Below are 20,498 nucleotides of genomic sequence, written 5' to 3'. Positions count from 1 at the left end.
CCTGCTTCCTCCTCTCTCTCTCTCTGCCTGCCTCTCTGCCTACTTGTGATCTCTCTCTGTCAAATAAATAAATAAAATCTTTTTTAAAAAAATGACAACTGGATATTCATATACAAAAAAATAAATTTGGGCTCTTGCCTCACACCATATTTAAAAATTACTCAAGATGAATCAGCAAACTAAACGTAAAAGGAAAACTATAAAATTTTCAGGACAAAACAACAACAACAGAAAAAGCTCTTAAAAGCTTGGGGCCAGGGGCACCTGGGTAGCTCAGTTGGTTAAGCAACTGCCTTTGGCTCAGGTCATGATCTCAACGTTCTAGGATGGAGCCCCTCACTGGGGTCCATGCTCAGCAGAGAGCCTGCTTCTTCCCCTCCCTCTGCTGCTCCCCTACTTGTGCTCTAATAAATAAAAATAAAATCTTTAAAAAAAAAAAAAAAAAGCTTGGGACTAGACAAAGATTTTTAAAATATAACACCAAAAGCATAAGTAAAATTCGAAGACATATCTAAGAAAGAATCTGTATCTAGAATTTACGAACTCTTCTGGTTCAATAAGACAAACAACCTAATTAAAAATTGATTAAAGAGGGGCGTCTAGGTGGCTCAGTAGGTTAAGCCTCTGCCTTCTGCTCAGGTCATGATCTCAGGGGTCCGGGATCGAGTCCTGCCTCGGGCTCTCTGCTCAGCAGGGAGCCTGCATCCTCCTCTCTCTCTCTCTCTCTGCCTGCCTCTCTGCCTACTTGTGATCTCTCTCTGTCAAATAAACAAATAAAATCTTTTTTAAAAAATTGATTAAAGATTTGAATAGCTATTTCACCAAAGATATTCAAATGGAATGAAAAGATGCTGAACATTGTTAGTCATTAGGGAAATACAAATAAAAAAAAACGCAGTGAGATACCATTTCACACCCACCAGAAAGGCTATACTCTAAAAGACAGACAATAATATATACTGGTGAGCATGTGGAGAAATTAGAACCATCATATGTTGCTGGTGGGAATAGTAAATGAAGCAATCATTTTAGAATGCAGTTTGCCAGTTCCTCAAAATGTTAATGAATTACCATTAAGACCCAGCAATTCTAACCCTAGGTGTCTTCCCAAGAGAAATAACACATATTCAAACAAAAATGTGTACACCAATGTTTTTAGTAGCATTATTCAGAATGGCCAAAAAGTAGAAACAATCTAAATATCTATTAAGTGATAAAATGGATCAACAAAATGTGGTATACAATGGAATACTATTCAACAATTTAAAAGAATGAAATATTGATATATACTAAAACATAAATGAACCTTGAAAACATTACTCTACAAGAAAAAAGTTAACATAAAAGACCAAATACTATATGATTCTATTTATATGACATGTCCAAAAATGGCAAATTTATGGAGATCTGCCTAGGAATGAGAGTAATTAACTGGGGGATTAAATCTAAATAGCCGAGGAACATATAGGAATGATTGAAAATGTTCTGAAACTAGAGTATGAATAGTTACACAACTCAGTAATAAACGTACTAAAAATCATTGAGTTGTATATTTAAAATGTGAATTTTGGGGCGCCTGTGTGGCTCAGTGGGTTAAGCCACTGCCTTCGGCTCAGGTCATGATCTCAGGGTCCTGGGATCGAGTCCCGCATCGGGCTCTCTGCTCAGCAGGGGGCCTGCTTCCCTTCGCCTCTCTCTGCCTGCCTCTCTGCCTACTGTGATCTCTGTCAAATAAATAAGTAAAATCTTTAAAAATAATAAAATAAAATAAAATGTGAATTTTATAATAGACAATTATGTGTTAATCAAGTAAATTTTTTTCAAAGATTTATTTATTTGACACAAGTAGGCAGAGCAGCAGGCAGAGGGAGAGGGAGAAGCAGGCTCCCCACCCAGCAGGGAGCCTGACTCCGAGCTGGATCCCAGGACCCTGGGATCATGACCTGAGCCAAAGGCAGCCACTTAACCAACTGATTCCAAGTTAATTTTTTTTTTTTTTTAAACTAGAGGAACTGGGGGACGAGCACAGGACAGCAGAAGTTTTGCATTTAAGACTTACTCAAGCTGTTAACATGATAGCCAAGTGTCTGGGACAATTAGAAAGTTGAGAGAGATACCAGACTACAGAGATTTAGTAATACAGATTTTGGAGCCACCAGGAAAGACATGACAAAGGGACTTTTACACGTCTTCAACTCTGTACAAATCAATCTACCCTGAAAAGATTTTCACTTGACTATGCTAATTTTCTATTATTCCTTTTCAGAGTTCTTCAACCACTGATTTTTATTGATTGCTTTCATTTCTTCCACTACCCTATTCTTTTTTATTCTATCAAAGTCTGTGTTCCTTCCTTATCTCATTGTTGAAGCTATTCTCTCAACTAATGGTACCCCAATTTCAAAATCAGTGGCCTTTTCTCTACTCCCATTCTTTTTAACTTACCTGCAAGAAGGCTGGTCAAACTCCGACCCATGAAACTCGTCTCTTAGCTTGTATTACCTTATACTATTTTTAGTCCTCTTCCCACTTCTCTATTTGTTTTATTTACCAAATACTTTTACCTCCCAACCTCACCCACTTTATCAAACTAAGGAAGAACCTATGCTCCAAAAACAAGAGAGAATTTGGTATTTATTTCTTTCTTCTTCTCACAAAATCTGTTTATTAACCCTAACCAGCTTCTAGTTACCATAGTATATTCATCTCCATTAATTGTCCTTACGGTATTTCTCAGGTCTTTGTCCTACTTTGCCAATAAGAAAATAAATTCAAGAACATTAACTTGGCTTTTCTCAATTTTGTAACCAACAAAATCAATCCATGGGGAATTATATGGACAATGAATGGAATTCAGTGTCTGTTTGTAATGCATAAAAAAATTAATGGGATTATTTTTTTTTAAAGATTTATTTAATTTATTTATTTGACAGACAGAGATTACAAGTAGGCAGAGAGGCAGGCAGAGAAAGAGAGGAGGAAGCAGGCTCCCTCTGAGCAGAGAGCCCAATGCGGGGCTCGATCCCAGAACCCTGGGATCATGACCTGAGCCAAAGGCAAAGGCTTTAACCCACTGAGCCACCCAGGCACCCCTGAATGGGATTATCCTAAGCAGATCCCTAGGAAGATATTTTTCCCAGTCTGAAAACTTTATTTATTTTTAGATTTTTAAAAAAGATTTTATTTACTTATTTGAGAGAGAGAGTGAGCAAGAGAGAGAGAAAGAACAGAGAGGGAGAGTCTGCTGAGCAAGGGGCCTGACGTGGTGATTCGATCCCAATACTACAGGATCATGACCTGAGCCAAAGGCAGATGTTTATCGACTGAGCCACCCAAGTGCCCCAGAAATTTTAAAAATAGTTAGAGGGATGGGGCGCCTGGGTGGATCAGTGGGTTAAGCCTCTGCCTTTGGCTCAGGTCCTGGGATCTCAGGGTCCTGGTATCAAGCCCCACATCAGGCTCTCTGCTCAGCAGGGAGCCTGTCTTCCCCTCTCTCTCTGCCTGCCTCTCTGCCTACTTGTGCTATCTCTCTCTCTCTCCCCTCCCCGGCCCCGTCAGATAAATAAATAAAACTTAAAAAAAAAAAAAAGAGGGTGCCTGGGTGGCTCAGTCAGTTAAGCATCTGCCTTCAGTTCAGGTCATGATCCCAGGGTCCTGGGATCAAGTCCCACCTCTGGGCTCCCTGTGCAGCGGGGAGTCTGCTTCTCCCCCTGCCCCTCCCCCAGGCCCATGCTTGCCTGCTCTCGTGCTCTCTCTCACAAACATAAATAAAAATATTATAAATAAATAAACACAATCAGAAAACTAAGAATTTTGTGTCATCTTTTCATATTTACATTTAAAGGTATAACTGTTTCCTGGCAATTAATTTATGCTCAGTTGACTATTAATGAAATAAAAAATGTTTAAGTTCTAGAAAGCCAACAAAAATTTCTTGATTTCTAAAATCTGGAATCACAAAGTACAAAACTATAAATCTCAAGTAACATCTATAAAACATGTGGCTGTAGGCCATTCTCCTATAGACTATTTCAGTCAAGCTTTACTACTTTCAAAAAATTAACTTACCAAATCCCAAAGTCCAACTTGCCCAGATTTGGCCCCAGCTGCCACCAAAGTTCTAATTTCTGATGGGTGGAGAGCCACAGAAAATATTGCACCTCTGGTGACTTTATGAACAGTATCTCCATTAATGACCATGCCACTTAAATTGGCTTTATAGCTGAGGAAAAGAAGTTAAATTTTAGAAGTAAAACCAATCAGTAGTCAAAATAACTAAAAGATGACTCAAAAAATAAAAGAGACACAGTTAGTGAAAACAGTCAACCTCCTAATAATCAAGGAAATCAAATTAAAGAATGGGATACTATTTTTCACTTACAAAAGGTAGCAGGCTGCAGTTAAAACATACATTCACTAACAGTGCTAGTGGCAGAGTAAATTCATATGAGATTTTTAGAAGAAAAAGATTTTAGAAAACAATTCAGTAATGTATACTAAAGCCAGAAAAATGTCCCTTAATACTTGAGTCATTAATCTCACTTCTGGAATCTATCCTAAAGAATTAACCCACCATCACACATATACACTTTAATGTATGTACACATATAACTAAATACGCAACTAACCACACAAAACTAAACTGAATATAATTCCAAATACCAACAAAGTCAGAAAAAGTTAAGTAAATGAAATAGTATGCAATTAATCAATAAATTTAAAGACTCTAGTAACATAATATCAATGTTTTGTAACTATAATATTAATGAAATGCATAATGCAAATTTATATATACACTAAACTAAAAATGTACATGGATTCACTCATTTATTAAATAATGAGTGAACATATATCATGTACCAGGCACCATTTGGTTACTGAGACAAAATCCCAGCATTTAGGAAACTCGTATCATAGCGGTATTTCAAGTGGCAATAGTTGGAAGAAAATATACAAAAACAACAAATGCTAGGATAGAAATATTATAGGTAATCATTTCACCTCATTTTCAAAACTTCTTGTAATGGTATATGATCTTTATAATTTAAAGACTGTAGAAAATATAAATCAAAGGCATGGGATTTTTAACTCACCTTTTAATGTTAACTAACTCCTTCTCAGTATTCTTAATACTTGTCTGAAACAATGAAAAATACCAAAGTATTAAGTTAACATATGTACTGAAATTTCCTTAACAGATAATTCTAAAAGCCGTAAGCCCTCCCAAGTGATACCTTGCTCACTTCTGCCCAAGTCTGTAAAAATCTTTTAAATAGTTCACTGTCATCATCTTGATTTTCAGGAGTCATTTCTAAAGGCCCAGGAGGTAACAAAGGCTGTTATAAAAAATAAGAAAATAAAGACTAAAATGAGAAATAAAATGGATTGATTATTGCTCTGCCCTAGAATGTAAGTTTTTTAGTACTCTACTTTCAGTACCAATATAGGTGACACATCATTAGCATTCAAAAACAGTTGTTCAGTGAATGATTGCCAGGTATATCCTATAAACTAATAACATATATTACCCTATTTAATCCTCATAATAATCCAGTGAATGAGAGACCACGTTTTAAAGAGATAATAATGAATCTTAGAGAAGTTACCTTGTCAAAAGTTACAATGCCAAGAACAGGAGTTGCTAGGAATGGATTCAGATTGGTTCAATTGCATTACTCAGAGCAAAGTTATTACTTTATGCCAGCAATTTTTTAAATCATAGGTTGTAACCCATGCATTGTGAAATCATTTCAATGTATTATAGCCAGCAATGTTTTAATGAAAAGCAAAAGAATAGAAAATACAAAAAGTACATCACATGCAGTGAGTATTAAGTATCATTTCACAAGTGTTGCTTCAGTTGTGTGGCATTAATGAGTTAAATGTAAATAAATCTACCATGGGCGGAGGCTTCAGAAATACTGGAAAGCTACTCTCCCCAAGCACCTTAATTTGCAATTAGCTCCCAAAGCACCAATCTAATTAGTGTTACCTTCTAAAGTGTAATTAAGCACTTAGATAAAAGTATTAAAAACAGTGGGTGCACTTGAATAAAAAAATGATTAAAATATTATTTAGATAATAAACTTGGTAAGTATAAGTAAAACTCTTTCTATTCACTGATAGTACAAAGTTATACTACAGCAAGGGACCATCACCATTATCACATATTATGCATTATTAATAACATTAATACTACCATTTATTGTTTATTTACTAAGCCCTTAACACAGTATACAGAACTTTATAGATACTGTTTCACTTAACTCCCACAAATCCTCTTTGAAATTTCTGTACTGTTGCCACTTTAAATATGGGGAAACTGGGGCTCAGAAAGTTTAAGTAATTCACCCATAATTCCACAGCATTTAAGCCTACAAAAATTCAAACTAGTCTTTATGATTTTGACATTTTAATCATTAAACAAGAATCAGTCAAGTATGTACTTAATGAAGAACCTATTAAAGAAATTTAATGACCTTTAAAATCTAGTTTCAAACATTTCAAATTTTTCAGTATTTTATTGAGTAATATATTGTTTTTGCACTTTCTTACATTTTCATCTGCAATTACTGTTGGCTGGGCTGGGGGTGCTGGTAATGACACTCCTGAAGGATCTACTTTTAATAATCTCATTGACCTTCTACATCCAGTCCCATTTTCTTTCTTCTTTGGCTTTTTCCTAAAGGAGTAAGGGAAAAAAATTCAAGTTATAAAACAGTGATCTGTATTTGTTAATATTAAGGAGATAACTTCCAGGAATGTATCTCATAGATATACTCACACATTACAAAAATATACGTACATGACTACACTGATTCTAACTGAACATTTATGTTTCCATGCTTTTAAATAAAATCCTAAATGTTCACCATGGAGAGGTGAGAGGTGTTAAAACAAATCATGGTATACATCTCTAAGAGAATAATATGCAAACATAAGAAGAATGAAATAGACCTTTGCACACTGATATGACATGAATTATTTGATATAAGAAGGAAAAACAAGGTCCAGTACATGCTGAATATGCTTCCATTTTTTTTGAGAGAAAGTTATGTACACACATGTATTTGTACATACTAAGAATAGCTATTAAAGAATACACATGAAACTACTAACAGTGGTTTCTTCTAGGGAGAAGGCCTGGAGAACTAAGGTCTAAAATGGAAAAGAGATTTAAATGTTCCACTGCATTTCCTTCCATATAGTTTACTTTTTAAAATCATATACGTACCCTACTTCTTTTGTGCACTATTTTTTCATTTTAAAAAAGTAGTTCAGAACTTCCAGTTTCCAGTTCCACAAATAAGGAACTTGAAATTCACCACCCTGTCTTTTCAAGTAAAAAGGTAAACAGATTAACAAGTCAATAACTCTTCTAGGATCCTTAAGAGAAGCAAGGACACAGTGCAAACTGCTTTCTGTCCTCAATACTGGAGAGACAGGCAAATATAAGGAGTCATGGCCTACTGGAACAGAAAGTCAAGAACCAAAACCACAATGGGAACCAACGCCAAGGCAGGAAAACCTGAACTGTACTGACCAGATGCTGGAGGCTCAGCATGGACAAGTTAAAAACTCCAGAGTGGTCCACACAAAAACCTGCACATGAGTATATATAATAGCTTTATTCATAACTGTCAAAACTGGGAAATAGCCAAGGTGTCCTCAACTGAAGATATATAAAGTACGGTAAATCCAAACATGGAATATTATTCAGCACTAAAAAGAAACAGTCTATCAAGCCATAAAAAGACATGGAGAAAACTTAAATGTCTATTACAAAGAGAAGGAAGTAAATCTGGAAAGGCTACATACTGTATGATCGCAAATACATGGCCTCCTATTAAAGGCAAAACAATGGAGACAAAAAAGATAACTGCCACAGTTGAGGGTGATAAGTTGATGAACAGAGAGAACACAGAGGATTTTTAGGGTGGTAAAAGTACTCTATACATTATAATAATGGATATGTATCATTATACATTTGTACAAACCCATACAACACACAACACCAAGAGTGAACTCTAAGGCCAACTATGGACTTTGGATGATTATGATGCATTAGTGTAGATTCATCCTTGGTAATTAATGTACACTACACTGACTGGTGCTGATAATGGGGAAAATTATACATGTGTGGGGGCAGAGGAATATACAGGAAATCTCTGTCCCCTCCTCTCAATTTTGCTGTATAACTGAAACTGCTCTAAAAAAGTCTTTCAAAAAAAAAAAAACCCTCAAGGGGGACTCACCCCTAGTATTTTGTGAGATTTACAACCAGGAACTCAAGTAGGTCTTCAGTAAATATCAGAGAAAAATCCCCTCATGCTTCCCACAGTGGGAGGGGGAAAAGAACCATTTTTGAAATACACCAGAGCACTTTGTTCTTCTTAACAAGGCCTGCCCTCAGGAGAACTGGTTAACCAGAGCCTAATCTGCTAGGGTATTATCAGAGTTTAACGTCAGAGAAAGGAAATACCCAACTCCAGCCCATTCTTACCCTCCTCTCCCACCTAACAGGGGAGGAAAGAAAATAAAACACCATGAAATTCACAGCTCAAAAAACAAAGGCTCTCTAAAAGACTGAGACCTAATCACAGGACTATAGAACAGCTTTCTCTCCCCTTCCACAATTACTAAAGGCCTATTTACAACAGTTTCTTTTCCCTAATACATCATGTCCAGCTATCAAGAAAAAATTACAAGGCACAATGAAAGACAAATAACACAATTTAAAGAGACAGAGCAAGCTTCTGGGGGCAGGCACCTGGGTGGCTCAGTCGTTAAGTGTCTGCTTTACGCTCAGGTCATGATCCCAGGGTCCTGGGATCAAACCCCATATCAGGCTCCCTGCTTAGCGGGAAGCCTGCTTCTCCCTTTCCCACTACTCCAGCCTTTGTTCCCTCTCTCACTGTGTGTCTCTCTGTCAAATAAATAGAATTTTTTAAAAATCTACTTTAGGGGCACCTGAGTGGCTCAGTGGGTTAAAGCCTCTGCCTTTGGCTCAGGTCATGATCCCAGGGTCCTGAGATCCAGCCCCACCTCGGCCTCTCTGGTCAGCAGGGAGCCTGCTTCCTCCTTTCTCTGCCTGCCTCTCTGCCTACTTTTGATCTCTGTCTGTCAAATAAATAAATAAAATCTTCAAAAAAAAAAATCTACTTTAAGTATAAAGACACATAAAGATTAAAAATAAATGAATGGATAAAAGTAGATCATGCTAAGACAAATGGAAAGAAAGCAGGAGTGACTATATTAATTTCAGACAAAACAGACTTCATAGCAAAGAAAGTTATCAGAGATAAAGAAAGGCATTACATAATGATAAAGGTCCAATTCTCCAAGACAGCATAACATAATGCACCTAACAACAGAAAATCAAACTATGTAAGGCAAAAACTAACAGAATTCCAAAAAGAAATAGGTGCCTCTACTATCTTAGTTGGAAGACTTAAACACTCCCCTGTTATAAATGGAGAGATCCAGCAGGCAGCAAATCAGCAAGGGCACAGATGAACTTGACATATACCATCCACAAACTAGATAAAACAAACATCTGTAGACCAGTTCATTCAAAAACAGAATACAAATCTTTAAAAAAAAAAAATTGTTAAAAAGAAAAGGGGAGAGGGTACCTGGGTGGCTCAGTGAGTTAAGCAGCAGCTTTCTGCTCAGGTCACGGTCCCAGAGTCCTGGGATGGAGCCTACATCAGGCTCCCTGCTCCATGGGGATCCTGCTTCTGCCTATGCCTCTCTCTCATGAATAAATAAATAAAATCTTTTTAAAAATTTTTTTATCTCAAAAACAAAATACACATTTCCTCTCAAGCTCAGATGGAACATTCACCAAGGCAGACCACATTCTAGATCATAAAACACACCTTAACAAATTTAAAAGTATAGAAATTTTAAAAAGAAGAAAATTTTACAATGTTTGCTCTCAGAACACAACTGAATTAAACCAGAAGTCAGTAAGATAAAGATACCTGGAAAACCCAAAATACATACAAATTAAACAACAAATAATACATGCGTTGAGAAGCCTGGATGGCTCAGTTGGTTAAGCATCTGCCTTTGGCACAGGTCATGACCCTCACATCGAGATCCTCATCAGGCCCCCCTGCTTGACAGGCAGCCTGCTTCTCCCTCTCCCTCTACCTGCTTCTCCCCCGTGTATGCTCACACTTTCTGTCAAGTAAATAAATAAAATCTTTAAAAAAACAAAACAAAACTCATCCACATTACTGATTATATGAAAGCATTTTGTGTACATTTGCTTTTTTTTTCTTATCTTTTCATCCTTACTTAGGTTTCCCTCGTCAAGACAATCCCAAGTTCCTGTTTTCTTCTCTGCCACTTGAGGAATTCTATTACTTTTTCAGTCAGGTGCCTTCATTATACTGACCCCAAGGCATCCTGAATGAGACTGGGATGATTCTAAGGATCATTGCTAAGTGAAATAGAATCCTCCCCAGTTCTGTTCAGGCTCATGTCCTCTCTACCACTCCAACCCTTCAAACAAGTTATTAAAACATCCTCCAGGTAATTAACTTGTCTTCTCACCCCACCCTGGAAAATATAGCCTCAGTCCCTGGTCATCCATTGGAATAATCCAATTCAATGAAATAACACATACAAGGGCACTGGGTGGCTCAGTTGGTTAAACATCTACCTTCAGACCAGGTCATGATCCCACAGTCCTGGGATCAAGCCACACCTCAGGCTCCCTGTTCAGCGGGGAGTCTGATTCTCCCTCTGCCCTGCTTGTGCTCTGCTCCCTCTTTCTCTCTCTCTCGCTTGATCTCTCTCTCTCTCTCAGGTAAATAAATAAAATCTTTGGGGCACCTGGGTGGCTCAGTGGGTTAAGCCTCTGCCTTCGGCTCGGGTCATGATCTTGGGGTCTGGGGATCGAGCCCCGCATTGGGCTCTCTGCTTGATGGGGAGCTTGCTTCCCCCTCTCTCTCTGCCTGCCTCTCAACCTGCTTGTGATCGCTCTCTCTCTGTCAAATAAATAAACAGAATCTTAAAAAAAAAAAATTAAAATAAATAAAATCTGTTTTTAAAAAAAGGGGGGGAAGAAAACAATCTGTTAAATCTCAAAAGGATATAAAAAATATTTTTACCTAAATGAAAATGAAAACACAACCTAATAAAATATGTGGGATGTAGAGAAAGCAGTGCTTACAGGGAAATTTGTAACAGTGAGTCCACAGATTAGGAAAGAAGGTCAAAAATCAATCATCTAAGTTTCCAACTTAGGAAAACTAGAAAAAGAAGAGCAAATTAATCCAAAGTAAGGAAAAGAAAAGAAATAATAAAAGTTGAACAAATCAATAAAATTAAAAACAGGAAATCACCTGGGGCAGGGTGATGCGGGAGTAAATCAGCAAAACCAAAAGCCAGTTCTTCAAAAACACCAATAAAATTTGGGGCATGTGGGTAGATCAGTTGTTTAAGTGTCCAACTCTTGATTTCAGGGCAGGTCATGATCTCAGGGTCTTGAGATCAAGCCCCATGTCCAGCTCCATGCTCACCAGAGTCTGCTTGAGATTCTCTCTCTCTCCCTCTGCCCCTCCCCTTGCTTGTGCTTGGCTGGTCTCTAATTAATTAATTAATTAATAGATAGAGAGATAGATACCAACAGGGGTGTCTGGGTGGCTCAGCCAGTTAAGCATCTGCCTTAGGCTCAGGTCATGATCTCAGGGTCCTCTCTGCTCAGCAGCAAGTTCGCTTCCTCTCCCTCTGTGATCTCTCTCGCTCTTTCTCATTCTCACTCTCTCTCAAATAAATAAAGTCTTAAAAAAGTAAAAAATTAAATTAAATTTTAAAAGACCAATAAAATCAGGGTTCCTAGGTGGCTCAATCAGTTAAGTGTCTGCCTTCAGCTCAGGTCGTGATCCCAGGAGTCCTAGGATCAAGCCCAGCACTGGGATCCCTGCTCAGTGGAGAGCCTGCTTCTCTCTCTCCCTCTGCTGCCATTCTGCCTACTTGTGCTCTCTCTGTGTCAAATAAATAAATAAAATTGTTTTTTAAAAAAGACCAATAAAATCAATAAACCTCTAGAGAAGGCTAACTAATAAAAAAAATTAACAGTATCACAAAGGAAAGAGGGGTCTCACTATGGATCCAACAGACATTAAAAATAAAGGAATGATAAAAAAATAAAAATAAAAAAAATAAAGGAATGATATGAACAACTCTATGCCCACATATTTGATAACCTAGATGAAAGACAAGTCTTGGAAAGACTCAACTGCTAAACTCACAATCTGAATTAGAAATAGATAATCTGAATAGGCTTACACCTATTAAGGAAATTATACAATAATTAATAATCTTCCAAAACAGAAAGCACCAGGCTGACATAGGTTCACTGGTGAATTTTACCAAACATATAAGAAAGAAATTATAACAATTCTCTACAACCTCTTTTAGAGGATAAAAGCAGAGAGAATCTTACCTACCTCATTCTAGAAGGTCAGCATGACCCTAATACCAAAACCAAAGATATTATAAAAAAGAAAACTACAGACCAATAATCTCTCATGAGCAGATGTAAAACCCTCAAATATTAGTACAAGGAACCCAACAATGTACAAAAAGTATTACAAGCCACAAACAAGTGGGATATATTCCAGGTATGCAAGATTGGTTCAACACTCAAAAATCACTTATTGTAATCTATCAAAAAATCATTCAATGTAATCCATCACATTAATAGGCTAAAAAATCAAAATCACACAATCCCATCAACTAACGTAGAACAGGCTTCTAACTAAATCTAACACCCATTCATGATTTAAAAAAAAAATCTCAGTAGAGGGGAACTTTCCAAACTTGACAGAGAGTACCTACAGAAAACTTAGAGCTAATGTCATACTTAAATGGTGAGAAACACCAAGCCTTCCCACCGATAAGGTATAAGATAAGATGTCCTCGCTCACCATTCCTTTTCAACCTTATGCTGGAAGTTCTAGCTAAAGCAATAAGACAAGAAAAGAAAAGAAACAGTACACAGATTTGAATGAAAAAAATAAAACTATATTTGTTCAAGAGTTTCCAGTTGGGGACACCCAGAGGCTCAGTCAGTTAAGCATCAGGCTCTTGGTTTTGGCTCAGGTCATAATCTCGGAATCATGAAAACAAGCCCCAAGTCAGTCTCTGCACTGGACATGGAGCTTACTTAAGATTCTCTCCCTCTCTCTCTGCCCCTCCCCCTCCTCACATGCACACTCTCTCAATAAATACTTTTTAAAAAAATAAAAATAAGAGTTTCCAGGTTGGTGAACACATGGATGTGCTGGAAGAATAGCAGTGAGAGAGTGCTCTGAGAGGACATGGACGCTCTATACCATTTCCCCATGCCTTGCCCTATGCATCTCTTCCTTTAGCTGTTCTAAGTTACATCCTTTTATAATAAACCAGTAATCTATTAAGTTAAAAAAAAAGAAAAAAAAGCTGGGACACCTGGGTGGCTCAGTTGGTTGGGTGACTGCCTTTGGCTCGGGTCATGATCCTGAAGTCCCACATCAGGCTCCCTGCTCCTTGGGGAGTCTGCTTCTACCTCTTACCTCCTTCCCTCTCATGCTCTCTCTCTCTCTCAAATAAATACATAAAATCATTTTGTTTTAAATTATTTTTAAATTTTAAAAAAAAAAAGCTGCAGGGGCACATGGGTGGCTCAGTTGGTTAAATGTCCTGGGATCGAGCCCCACATCATGCTCCTTACTCAGCTAGGAACCTGCTTCTCCCTTCCCTCTGCTTGCCACTCCCCCTGCTTAGGCTCGCTCATGCCCTCTCTCTCTCTGCATCAAATAAATAAATAAAATCTTAAAAAAAACAGAGCTTGCATTTGCTCATAGATGACATGATAGTCTATGTAGAAAATCTTTTCAACAAATGGTGCTAGAACAAATGGACAACCACATTTAAAAAAAAAAAATCAATCTAGGGGCACCTGGGTGGCTCAGTCAGTTAAGCGTCTGCCTTTGGCTCAGGTCACGATCATCGAGCCCTGCATCAGGCTCCCTGCTTAGCGGGGAGCCTGCTTCTTCCTCCCTCTGCCTCTTCCCTGGCTCATGCTCACTCTGTCTCTCTCACTCATCTCTTCCCCAATAAATAAATAAATAAATAAATAATCAATCTAGACACAGCTTTACCTCCATCACAAAATTAACCCAAAACAGATCACAAATCTAATGTAAAATGCAATACTATAAAACTTGTAGAATCGAAAATCTAGGTGACCTTGGGTATACTAATGGTTTTTGGAATAAAACACCAAAAACATAATCCATGACAGAAAAAATTGATGAAGTAAACTTCATTAAAATTAAAAACTTCTGGGACGCCTGGGTGGCTCAGTTGGTTAAGCAGCTGCCTTCGGCTCAGGTCATGATCCCAGCGTCCTGGGATCGAGTCCCGCGTCGGGCTCCTTGCTCGGCGGGGAGCCTGCTTCTCCCTCTGCCTCTGCCTGCCATTCTGTCTGCCTGTGCTTGCTCTCGCCCTCTCTCTCTCTGATAAATAAATAAAATCTTAAAAAAAAAAAAAAAAAGAAAAAAAAATTAAAAACTTCTGTTCTGCAAAAGACACTGTCAAGAGATGAGAAAACAAGCCACAGACTGGGAGGAAATATTTGCACATCTGATAAAGTACTGTTATCCAAAATATACAAAGAACTCTTAAAACTTAAAATAATAAAAAACAAACAACTTAATTAAAAAATGAGCCAAAGATTTTAACAGATAGTTCACCAAAGTAATATACAGATAGCAATAAGCATATGAAAAAATGCTCTACCTCATATTATCAAAGAAACAGAAATTAAAAGAACAATGAGATATACCAATACATACTTATTAGAAGGGCCAAAATCCAGAACACTGACAACAGCAAATGCTCGTGAAGATGTGAAACAACAAGTTTAAGATTACAGTTTCTATTATTTTACCATGGTAACAATTTTTTCAAATTATAAATAACTCAGTAATACATCATGGTATAAGCACTGTAAACCAAATCTTTTACCTTTTGGATTCAGGAGGCTGCCTCTTTTTTATCATTTCACGGAGCCTTGCAGCTGACTGCAAAATATACAAAACATACATGTAAAGATACTACCTTATAAAATATTAAGTAAGCTGTTTTATCAACACTGAACTAAGATCTATATAGGAAATAAAGATCCCTAAGATATAATACCTGCTCTTGGTAACAGACATGAGACAAATAAACCATGAATAATAAAAGTAAGTAAATAATAACATCTAAAGAACTGGAGGACTCGGTTAAACATTAGACTTGATCTGGGCTCAGGTCTTGACCTCAGGGTCAAGAGTTCAAGCCCCACATTGTATTTACATTCTGATACCTTGGACCAGGTTGCTAATGAGTTTACATGATTGAACATTAAACATTTAATCAAATATACTATCATGAATTAAAACATGATAGTTTAACTTCTGCTATAGGCAATTCTATTTTGATATTTTCCAGAAAAGCTGTATTACACTTCTATAAATCAAATCATAATTTCTGGTAACTAAAATCAAAATCAGAGATACTTTGTTTAAATTTCTGATGACTTTTCAACTTTTAGTAACTTAACAATTTAGTCCCTTATATTAAGTTACCCACCCTTCCCTCAAGATGCAAACACATGCTGAATATTTGAGAATGTGTAATCAAAGGTATCAAGTAATTATTTAATAAAGCCAAGGGCTTGTTACCTTTTGAAGGAAAATATCACACACCTTCCTGAAAGGCTACCTCACACAGGGTGATCTCACACACAGAAGTTTCACCCACAGTGTGAAGACACAATGTAAATTACACATTTAGTTATGATTATAAAACATTACCATACATTGGCCATTTATCCTTTTTTTTAAGATTCTGAATTTATTACCATTTTTGAAAGCTCTTATTTATCTGATGGAGAGAACACAAGCAGGGGCAGTGGCAGTCAGAGGGAGAGGAAGCAAGCTCTCTGCTGAGCAGGGAGCCTGACGTGGGGATCCAGCCCAGGATCCTGTGATCACGACCCAAGCCAAAGGCAGATGCTCAACCAACTGAGCCACCCAGGTGCCCCTGGCCATTTATCCTTAAAGCTCACTATACAAAGCATATTTTCATCTATTCTTTAGGATTTAAAAAAAAAGACGGGCGCATGCGTGGTTCAGCTAGTTAAGTGTCTGCCTTCAGTTTAGGTCATAATCCCAGGGTTCCCTGCTCAGCAGGAAGTCTGCTTGTCCCTCTCTCTTTGCCCTTTCCCCCACTTCCACTCATGCTCTCTCCCCCTCTCAAATAAATAAATAAATCTTAGTGAAAAAAAGGATCGGGGGAGGGGGAGAAGGCTTGTCCTCTCCTCTACCACACATCCCTCAACCCATTCCTCCTATTTCCCCTTTATCCTTTAGAGGAAGCAACCACTTGGAACATACACTGTTCCCCTGAATGCAAGATAACCTTTCATAAGACACCATTATCTTATGCACCAACAAAAGGAAGAGCTGCCAGTTACAGTTTCAAGATGTCAATTTCAAAAGCATTAAAATGAAAAAAACTAGAATCAATAAAATATGGTAACCTCCTCTTACTAAACACAAAACTCAGTCCTAATTTTACCCTCCCTTATCTAATATATGAAACCTGATACTATGAGTATTTTATTGACCTATGGGCAAGAGGAATGGCATCTTGCTCTTAATTAGAAATTCCACACAAACCTCAGACAACTGAAGAGAAGCAAAAAAGTTTGCATTTTCTGATATGTTCTTCAGTCTCTTCCTTTCATACGGTGACAATCCTGAAAATTCATCCTATGAAATTACACCAAAAAAAATTCTGTTACTTTGCATGATCCACAGGAAAGCACCTCAAAAAACTAGGTGTTGAATTCTCAAATGTATACTTTCCTTCAAATAGTACCTGCTTTATTCATTACATGCTTTCTTACCAATTTGCACACAATCTTTGCTGCACTGGATACCAAATGTAAGAGTTTGAATTTGGGATAATCACAAAGTATCTACATGGCTTCCTAATTAAATAACAAGGGACAGAGCAGAAGTCAAGTAGTATATCCTAAAAGCAAATTATTTCCTATTGGTCATAAATCGTACCATTATTCACAGTTATCTTTTTATTAAACAAAAAGAGAAATCAGTAACATAAAATTTTAAATTCATTCAATGAGTTAAGGAAACTTAGATAAAAGAACAACAGGCGCGCCTGGGTGGCTCAGTGGGTTAAAACCTCTGCCTTCGGCACTGGTCATGATCCCAGGGTCCTGGGATTGAGCCCCCAACTGGGCTCTCTGCTCGGCAGGGAGCCTGCTTCTGCCCCCCAACCCTCCCACCCCCCTCTGCACCTCCCTCTCTGCCTACTTGTGATCTTTGTCTGTCAAATAAATAAACAAGATCTTTAAAATAAAAAAAGAACAACAACAACAACAGAGATATAGGCACAGGCAGAAAAGACAATAAAACCAGACAAGCTCGGAGGTCCAATATCCAACTAATAGTTATAGAGGTAAAAAAGAGGAGCAGAGAAAATGGAGGACAAAGTTATTAGAGAAATAATATAAGAAGGTTTCTTGAAACTAAAGACATGCATTTCCATATTAAAAGAACCCAATGAGTATGCAGAACAACAAATGAAAAAAGATCAAAGCTTACACACATCACAAAATTTCTTAACACCTGAGGTAACTAAGGTTAAAAAAAAAAAAAGTTTGCAGATAAAGGTAAAAGATCATGAAGAGGGGCGCCTGGATGGCTCAGTGGGTCAAGCCTCTGCCTTCCGCTCAAGTCATGATCTCAGGATCCTGGGACTGAGCTCCACATCACACTTTCTGCTCAGCGGGATGCCTATTTCCCCCTCTCTCTCTGCCTGCCTCTCTGCCTACTTGTGATCTCTCTCTGTCAAATAAATAAATAAAACCTTTTAAAAAATAAATAAATAAATAAATAAATAAAACCTTTTAAAAAAATCATTAAGAAACAAGAATCAGAATGTCACTTCTCAATACTGAGGGGGAGCTAGAAGACAATGGAAGAGTGTATTTAAAATTTTAAGGAAAAATCACTTTCAACCTACAATTCTAAACCCAGTTAAGCTATCAATCAAATGTACAGCATAAACACTTTTCAGACATGTCAATTACCTCTCCTACACCTTTTCTCAGGAAGTTATAAGCTGCACTTCAAAATAAGAGAATAAACTTTATTTTTTTTTAAGATTTTATTTATTTATTTAACAGACAGAGATCACATGTCGGGAGAGAGGCAGGCAGAGAGAGGGGGATGCAGGCTCCCTGCCGAGCTGAGAGCCCGAGGGGCTTGATCCAAGGTCCCTGGGATCATGACCTCAGCTGAAGGCAGAGGCTTAACCCACTGAGCCACCCAGGTGCCCCAAGAGAATCAACTTTAAAAAAAGATCCAAGACAGTATCCAGGGTACAGAAGTTCCAGATCAGGAATGATAAAAGAAATCCAAAGGAAAATGGTAAAAGGCAGGCCAAGAAAGGGTTAAACAATCTAGAATGAAATAAGAAGATGGAGGTGCTCAGGAAATGTTTCATGAAAAAAACCATATAGATATATGAAGCCATAAAAATTCTGTTACAACTCTGCTAGAGCTTAGGCTATACCAAGTAAGGATGTGAGAAAGGGAAGGAGTGGGTAGGCACATATGTGTATAAGGTATAGCATGAATGAAACAAGTCCTCATCTTCCATATTAAATCAACAGATAATATTGAAGGGATAAAAGCTAAAAAGGGTTAAAGTATAATTTGTCTACTGGGGAGCACCAATCACAAATAGAAAAGTTATGTGGCAGAAATTGCTGAGTGTTCTGATTTGTTTCTGAGTATGTATGTGTGCACATATGGAACTACCTTTCTGTGTGAATACATATACACATACAATTGTGGAATTGTATTACTTATATGTGGATGTACATGTATGTATTACTTTGACCAAAATAAAAAATATTCCTCACACACACAAAATAACAGCAGCAGTAAACGTAAAAGTTTTATTGTGTCATTGCCTTTACAAATGCTTTTCAGGGAAAAACATCACCACCACCATCATCAAGGACTTCATAAGATTCTATTTTAAAATCAAAGAAACAAAATTAAATGATTATACTTACCAAAGAAACAATTAAGAAAACTAAGAAAAATAATCAGTATTTTTAAGTGGTATGTGTAATTCAAACCATTTTTACCCATCACCCACCTCTCAAAAACTTGCAACACGTAACAGGAAGACCAAGCAAACAACCTCAGAAAAAGTGGGCTCTTGAAGTAAACATATATAGCAAATAAACATTTTTTTAAAACTTCATTATCTTCAGAAACGCTTAAGAAGTTACTGTAGCCATAAAACAAGGGGTAATGTGTTTTTTAAAAAATCAAAGTAACCTGAATTTAAAACTTGCCTGATGCCAAAAATTCACAAAATGTATGAATCCATTTACATAACATTCTCAAAATGACAAAACTGTAGAGATAAAAAATTAGCAGTTGCCAGGGCCTAAGAAGAGTGAGAGGGAGGGCTATAGGCCTAACTACAAAGAAGTATCTTAGGATGCCTGGATGGCTCAGTCCCTAGAGCATGCAACCCCTGACCTTAAGGTAGTGAGTTCAAACCCCACACTGGACCCTACTTAAATTTAAAAGAAGAAAGAGCCCAAGGGAAATTTTTGTGGAGATGGAATATTTCTGTATCTTGATTATGGTGGTAGTTATAGTAATCAACATGTGATAAAGTGACAAAGAATTATACACATGCCTTGTATGATGTGAATTTCCCCATTATGATACTGTGATATAGTTATATAAGATGTATCCACAGGGAAAAAGTGGGTGAAAGGTACATGATACCTCTCTGTACTATTTCTGCCAATTGTTATACATCTATAATTACTTGGAGATAAAGACTTTTTGAAAACAGATGTTTCTCACAGCTAACAACATACTTAATGGCAAAAGACTGAAAGCTTTTCCCCTAATGCTCAGGAACAAGAAAATATGTCTGCTCTTGCTATTTCTATTCAACAGTATACTAGAGATTCTAGGACAATCAGGACAGGATGACTAGAAAAAAAATAATATTAAAAAACATTCAGACTGAGGGAATCCTGGGTGGCTCAGTCGTTAAGCATCTGCCTTCAGCTCAGATCATGATCTCAGGGTCCTAGGATCAAGCCCTGCGTCGGGCTCCCTGCTCCACAGGAAGCCTGCTTCTCCCCCTCCCACTTGCCCTGCTTGTGTTCCCTCTCTCACTGTCTCTCAAAGCAATAAATAAAATCTTTTAAAAACAAACAGGGGCGCCTGGGTGGCTCAGTGGTTTGGGCTGCTGCCTTCGGCTCGGGTCGTGATCTCAGGGTCCTGGGATCGAGCCCCACATCGGGCTCTCTGCTCCGCAGGAAGCCTGCTTCCCTCTCTCTCTCTCTCTCTCTGCCTGCCTCTCTGCCTACTTGTGATCTC

General features: G+C 37.6%; 1 protein-coding gene across 2 annotated transcripts in view; it reads right to left on the bottom strand.

The window, feature by feature from the left end:
- WDR76 (WD repeat domain 76) overlaps positions 1–20,498 on the bottom strand; it is a 65,547-nt gene that overhangs the window by 33,717 nt on the left and 11,332 nt on the right. For both annotated transcript variants that reach the window (XM_059372708.1, XM_059372707.1), the window contains 6 exons: positions 16,728–16,820; positions 15,028–15,083; positions 6,556–6,682; positions 5,235–5,336; positions 5,094–5,137; positions 4,069–4,222 (listed from right to left, as the gene is read on the bottom strand). In XM_059372708.1, the coding sequence (XP_059228691.1) occupies positions 4,069–4,222; positions 5,094–5,137; positions 5,235–5,336; positions 6,556–6,682; positions 15,028–15,083; positions 16,728–16,820 (576 nt within the window). The remainder of the gene's footprint in view (positions 1–4,068; positions 4,223–5,093; positions 5,138–5,234; positions 5,337–6,555; positions 6,683–15,027; positions 15,084–16,727; positions 16,821–20,498) is intronic.

Source organism: Mustela nigripes, chromosome 13, assembly GCF_022355385.1.
Source record: "Mustela nigripes isolate SB6536 chromosome 13, MUSNIG.SB6536, whole genome shotgun sequence".
Classification (NCBI taxonomy): domain Eukaryota; kingdom Metazoa; phylum Chordata; class Mammalia; order Carnivora; family Mustelidae; genus Mustela; species Mustela nigripes.
Note: the sequence above shows the minus strand (reverse complement) of the source record. Positions and strands in the feature narration are given on the sequence as shown.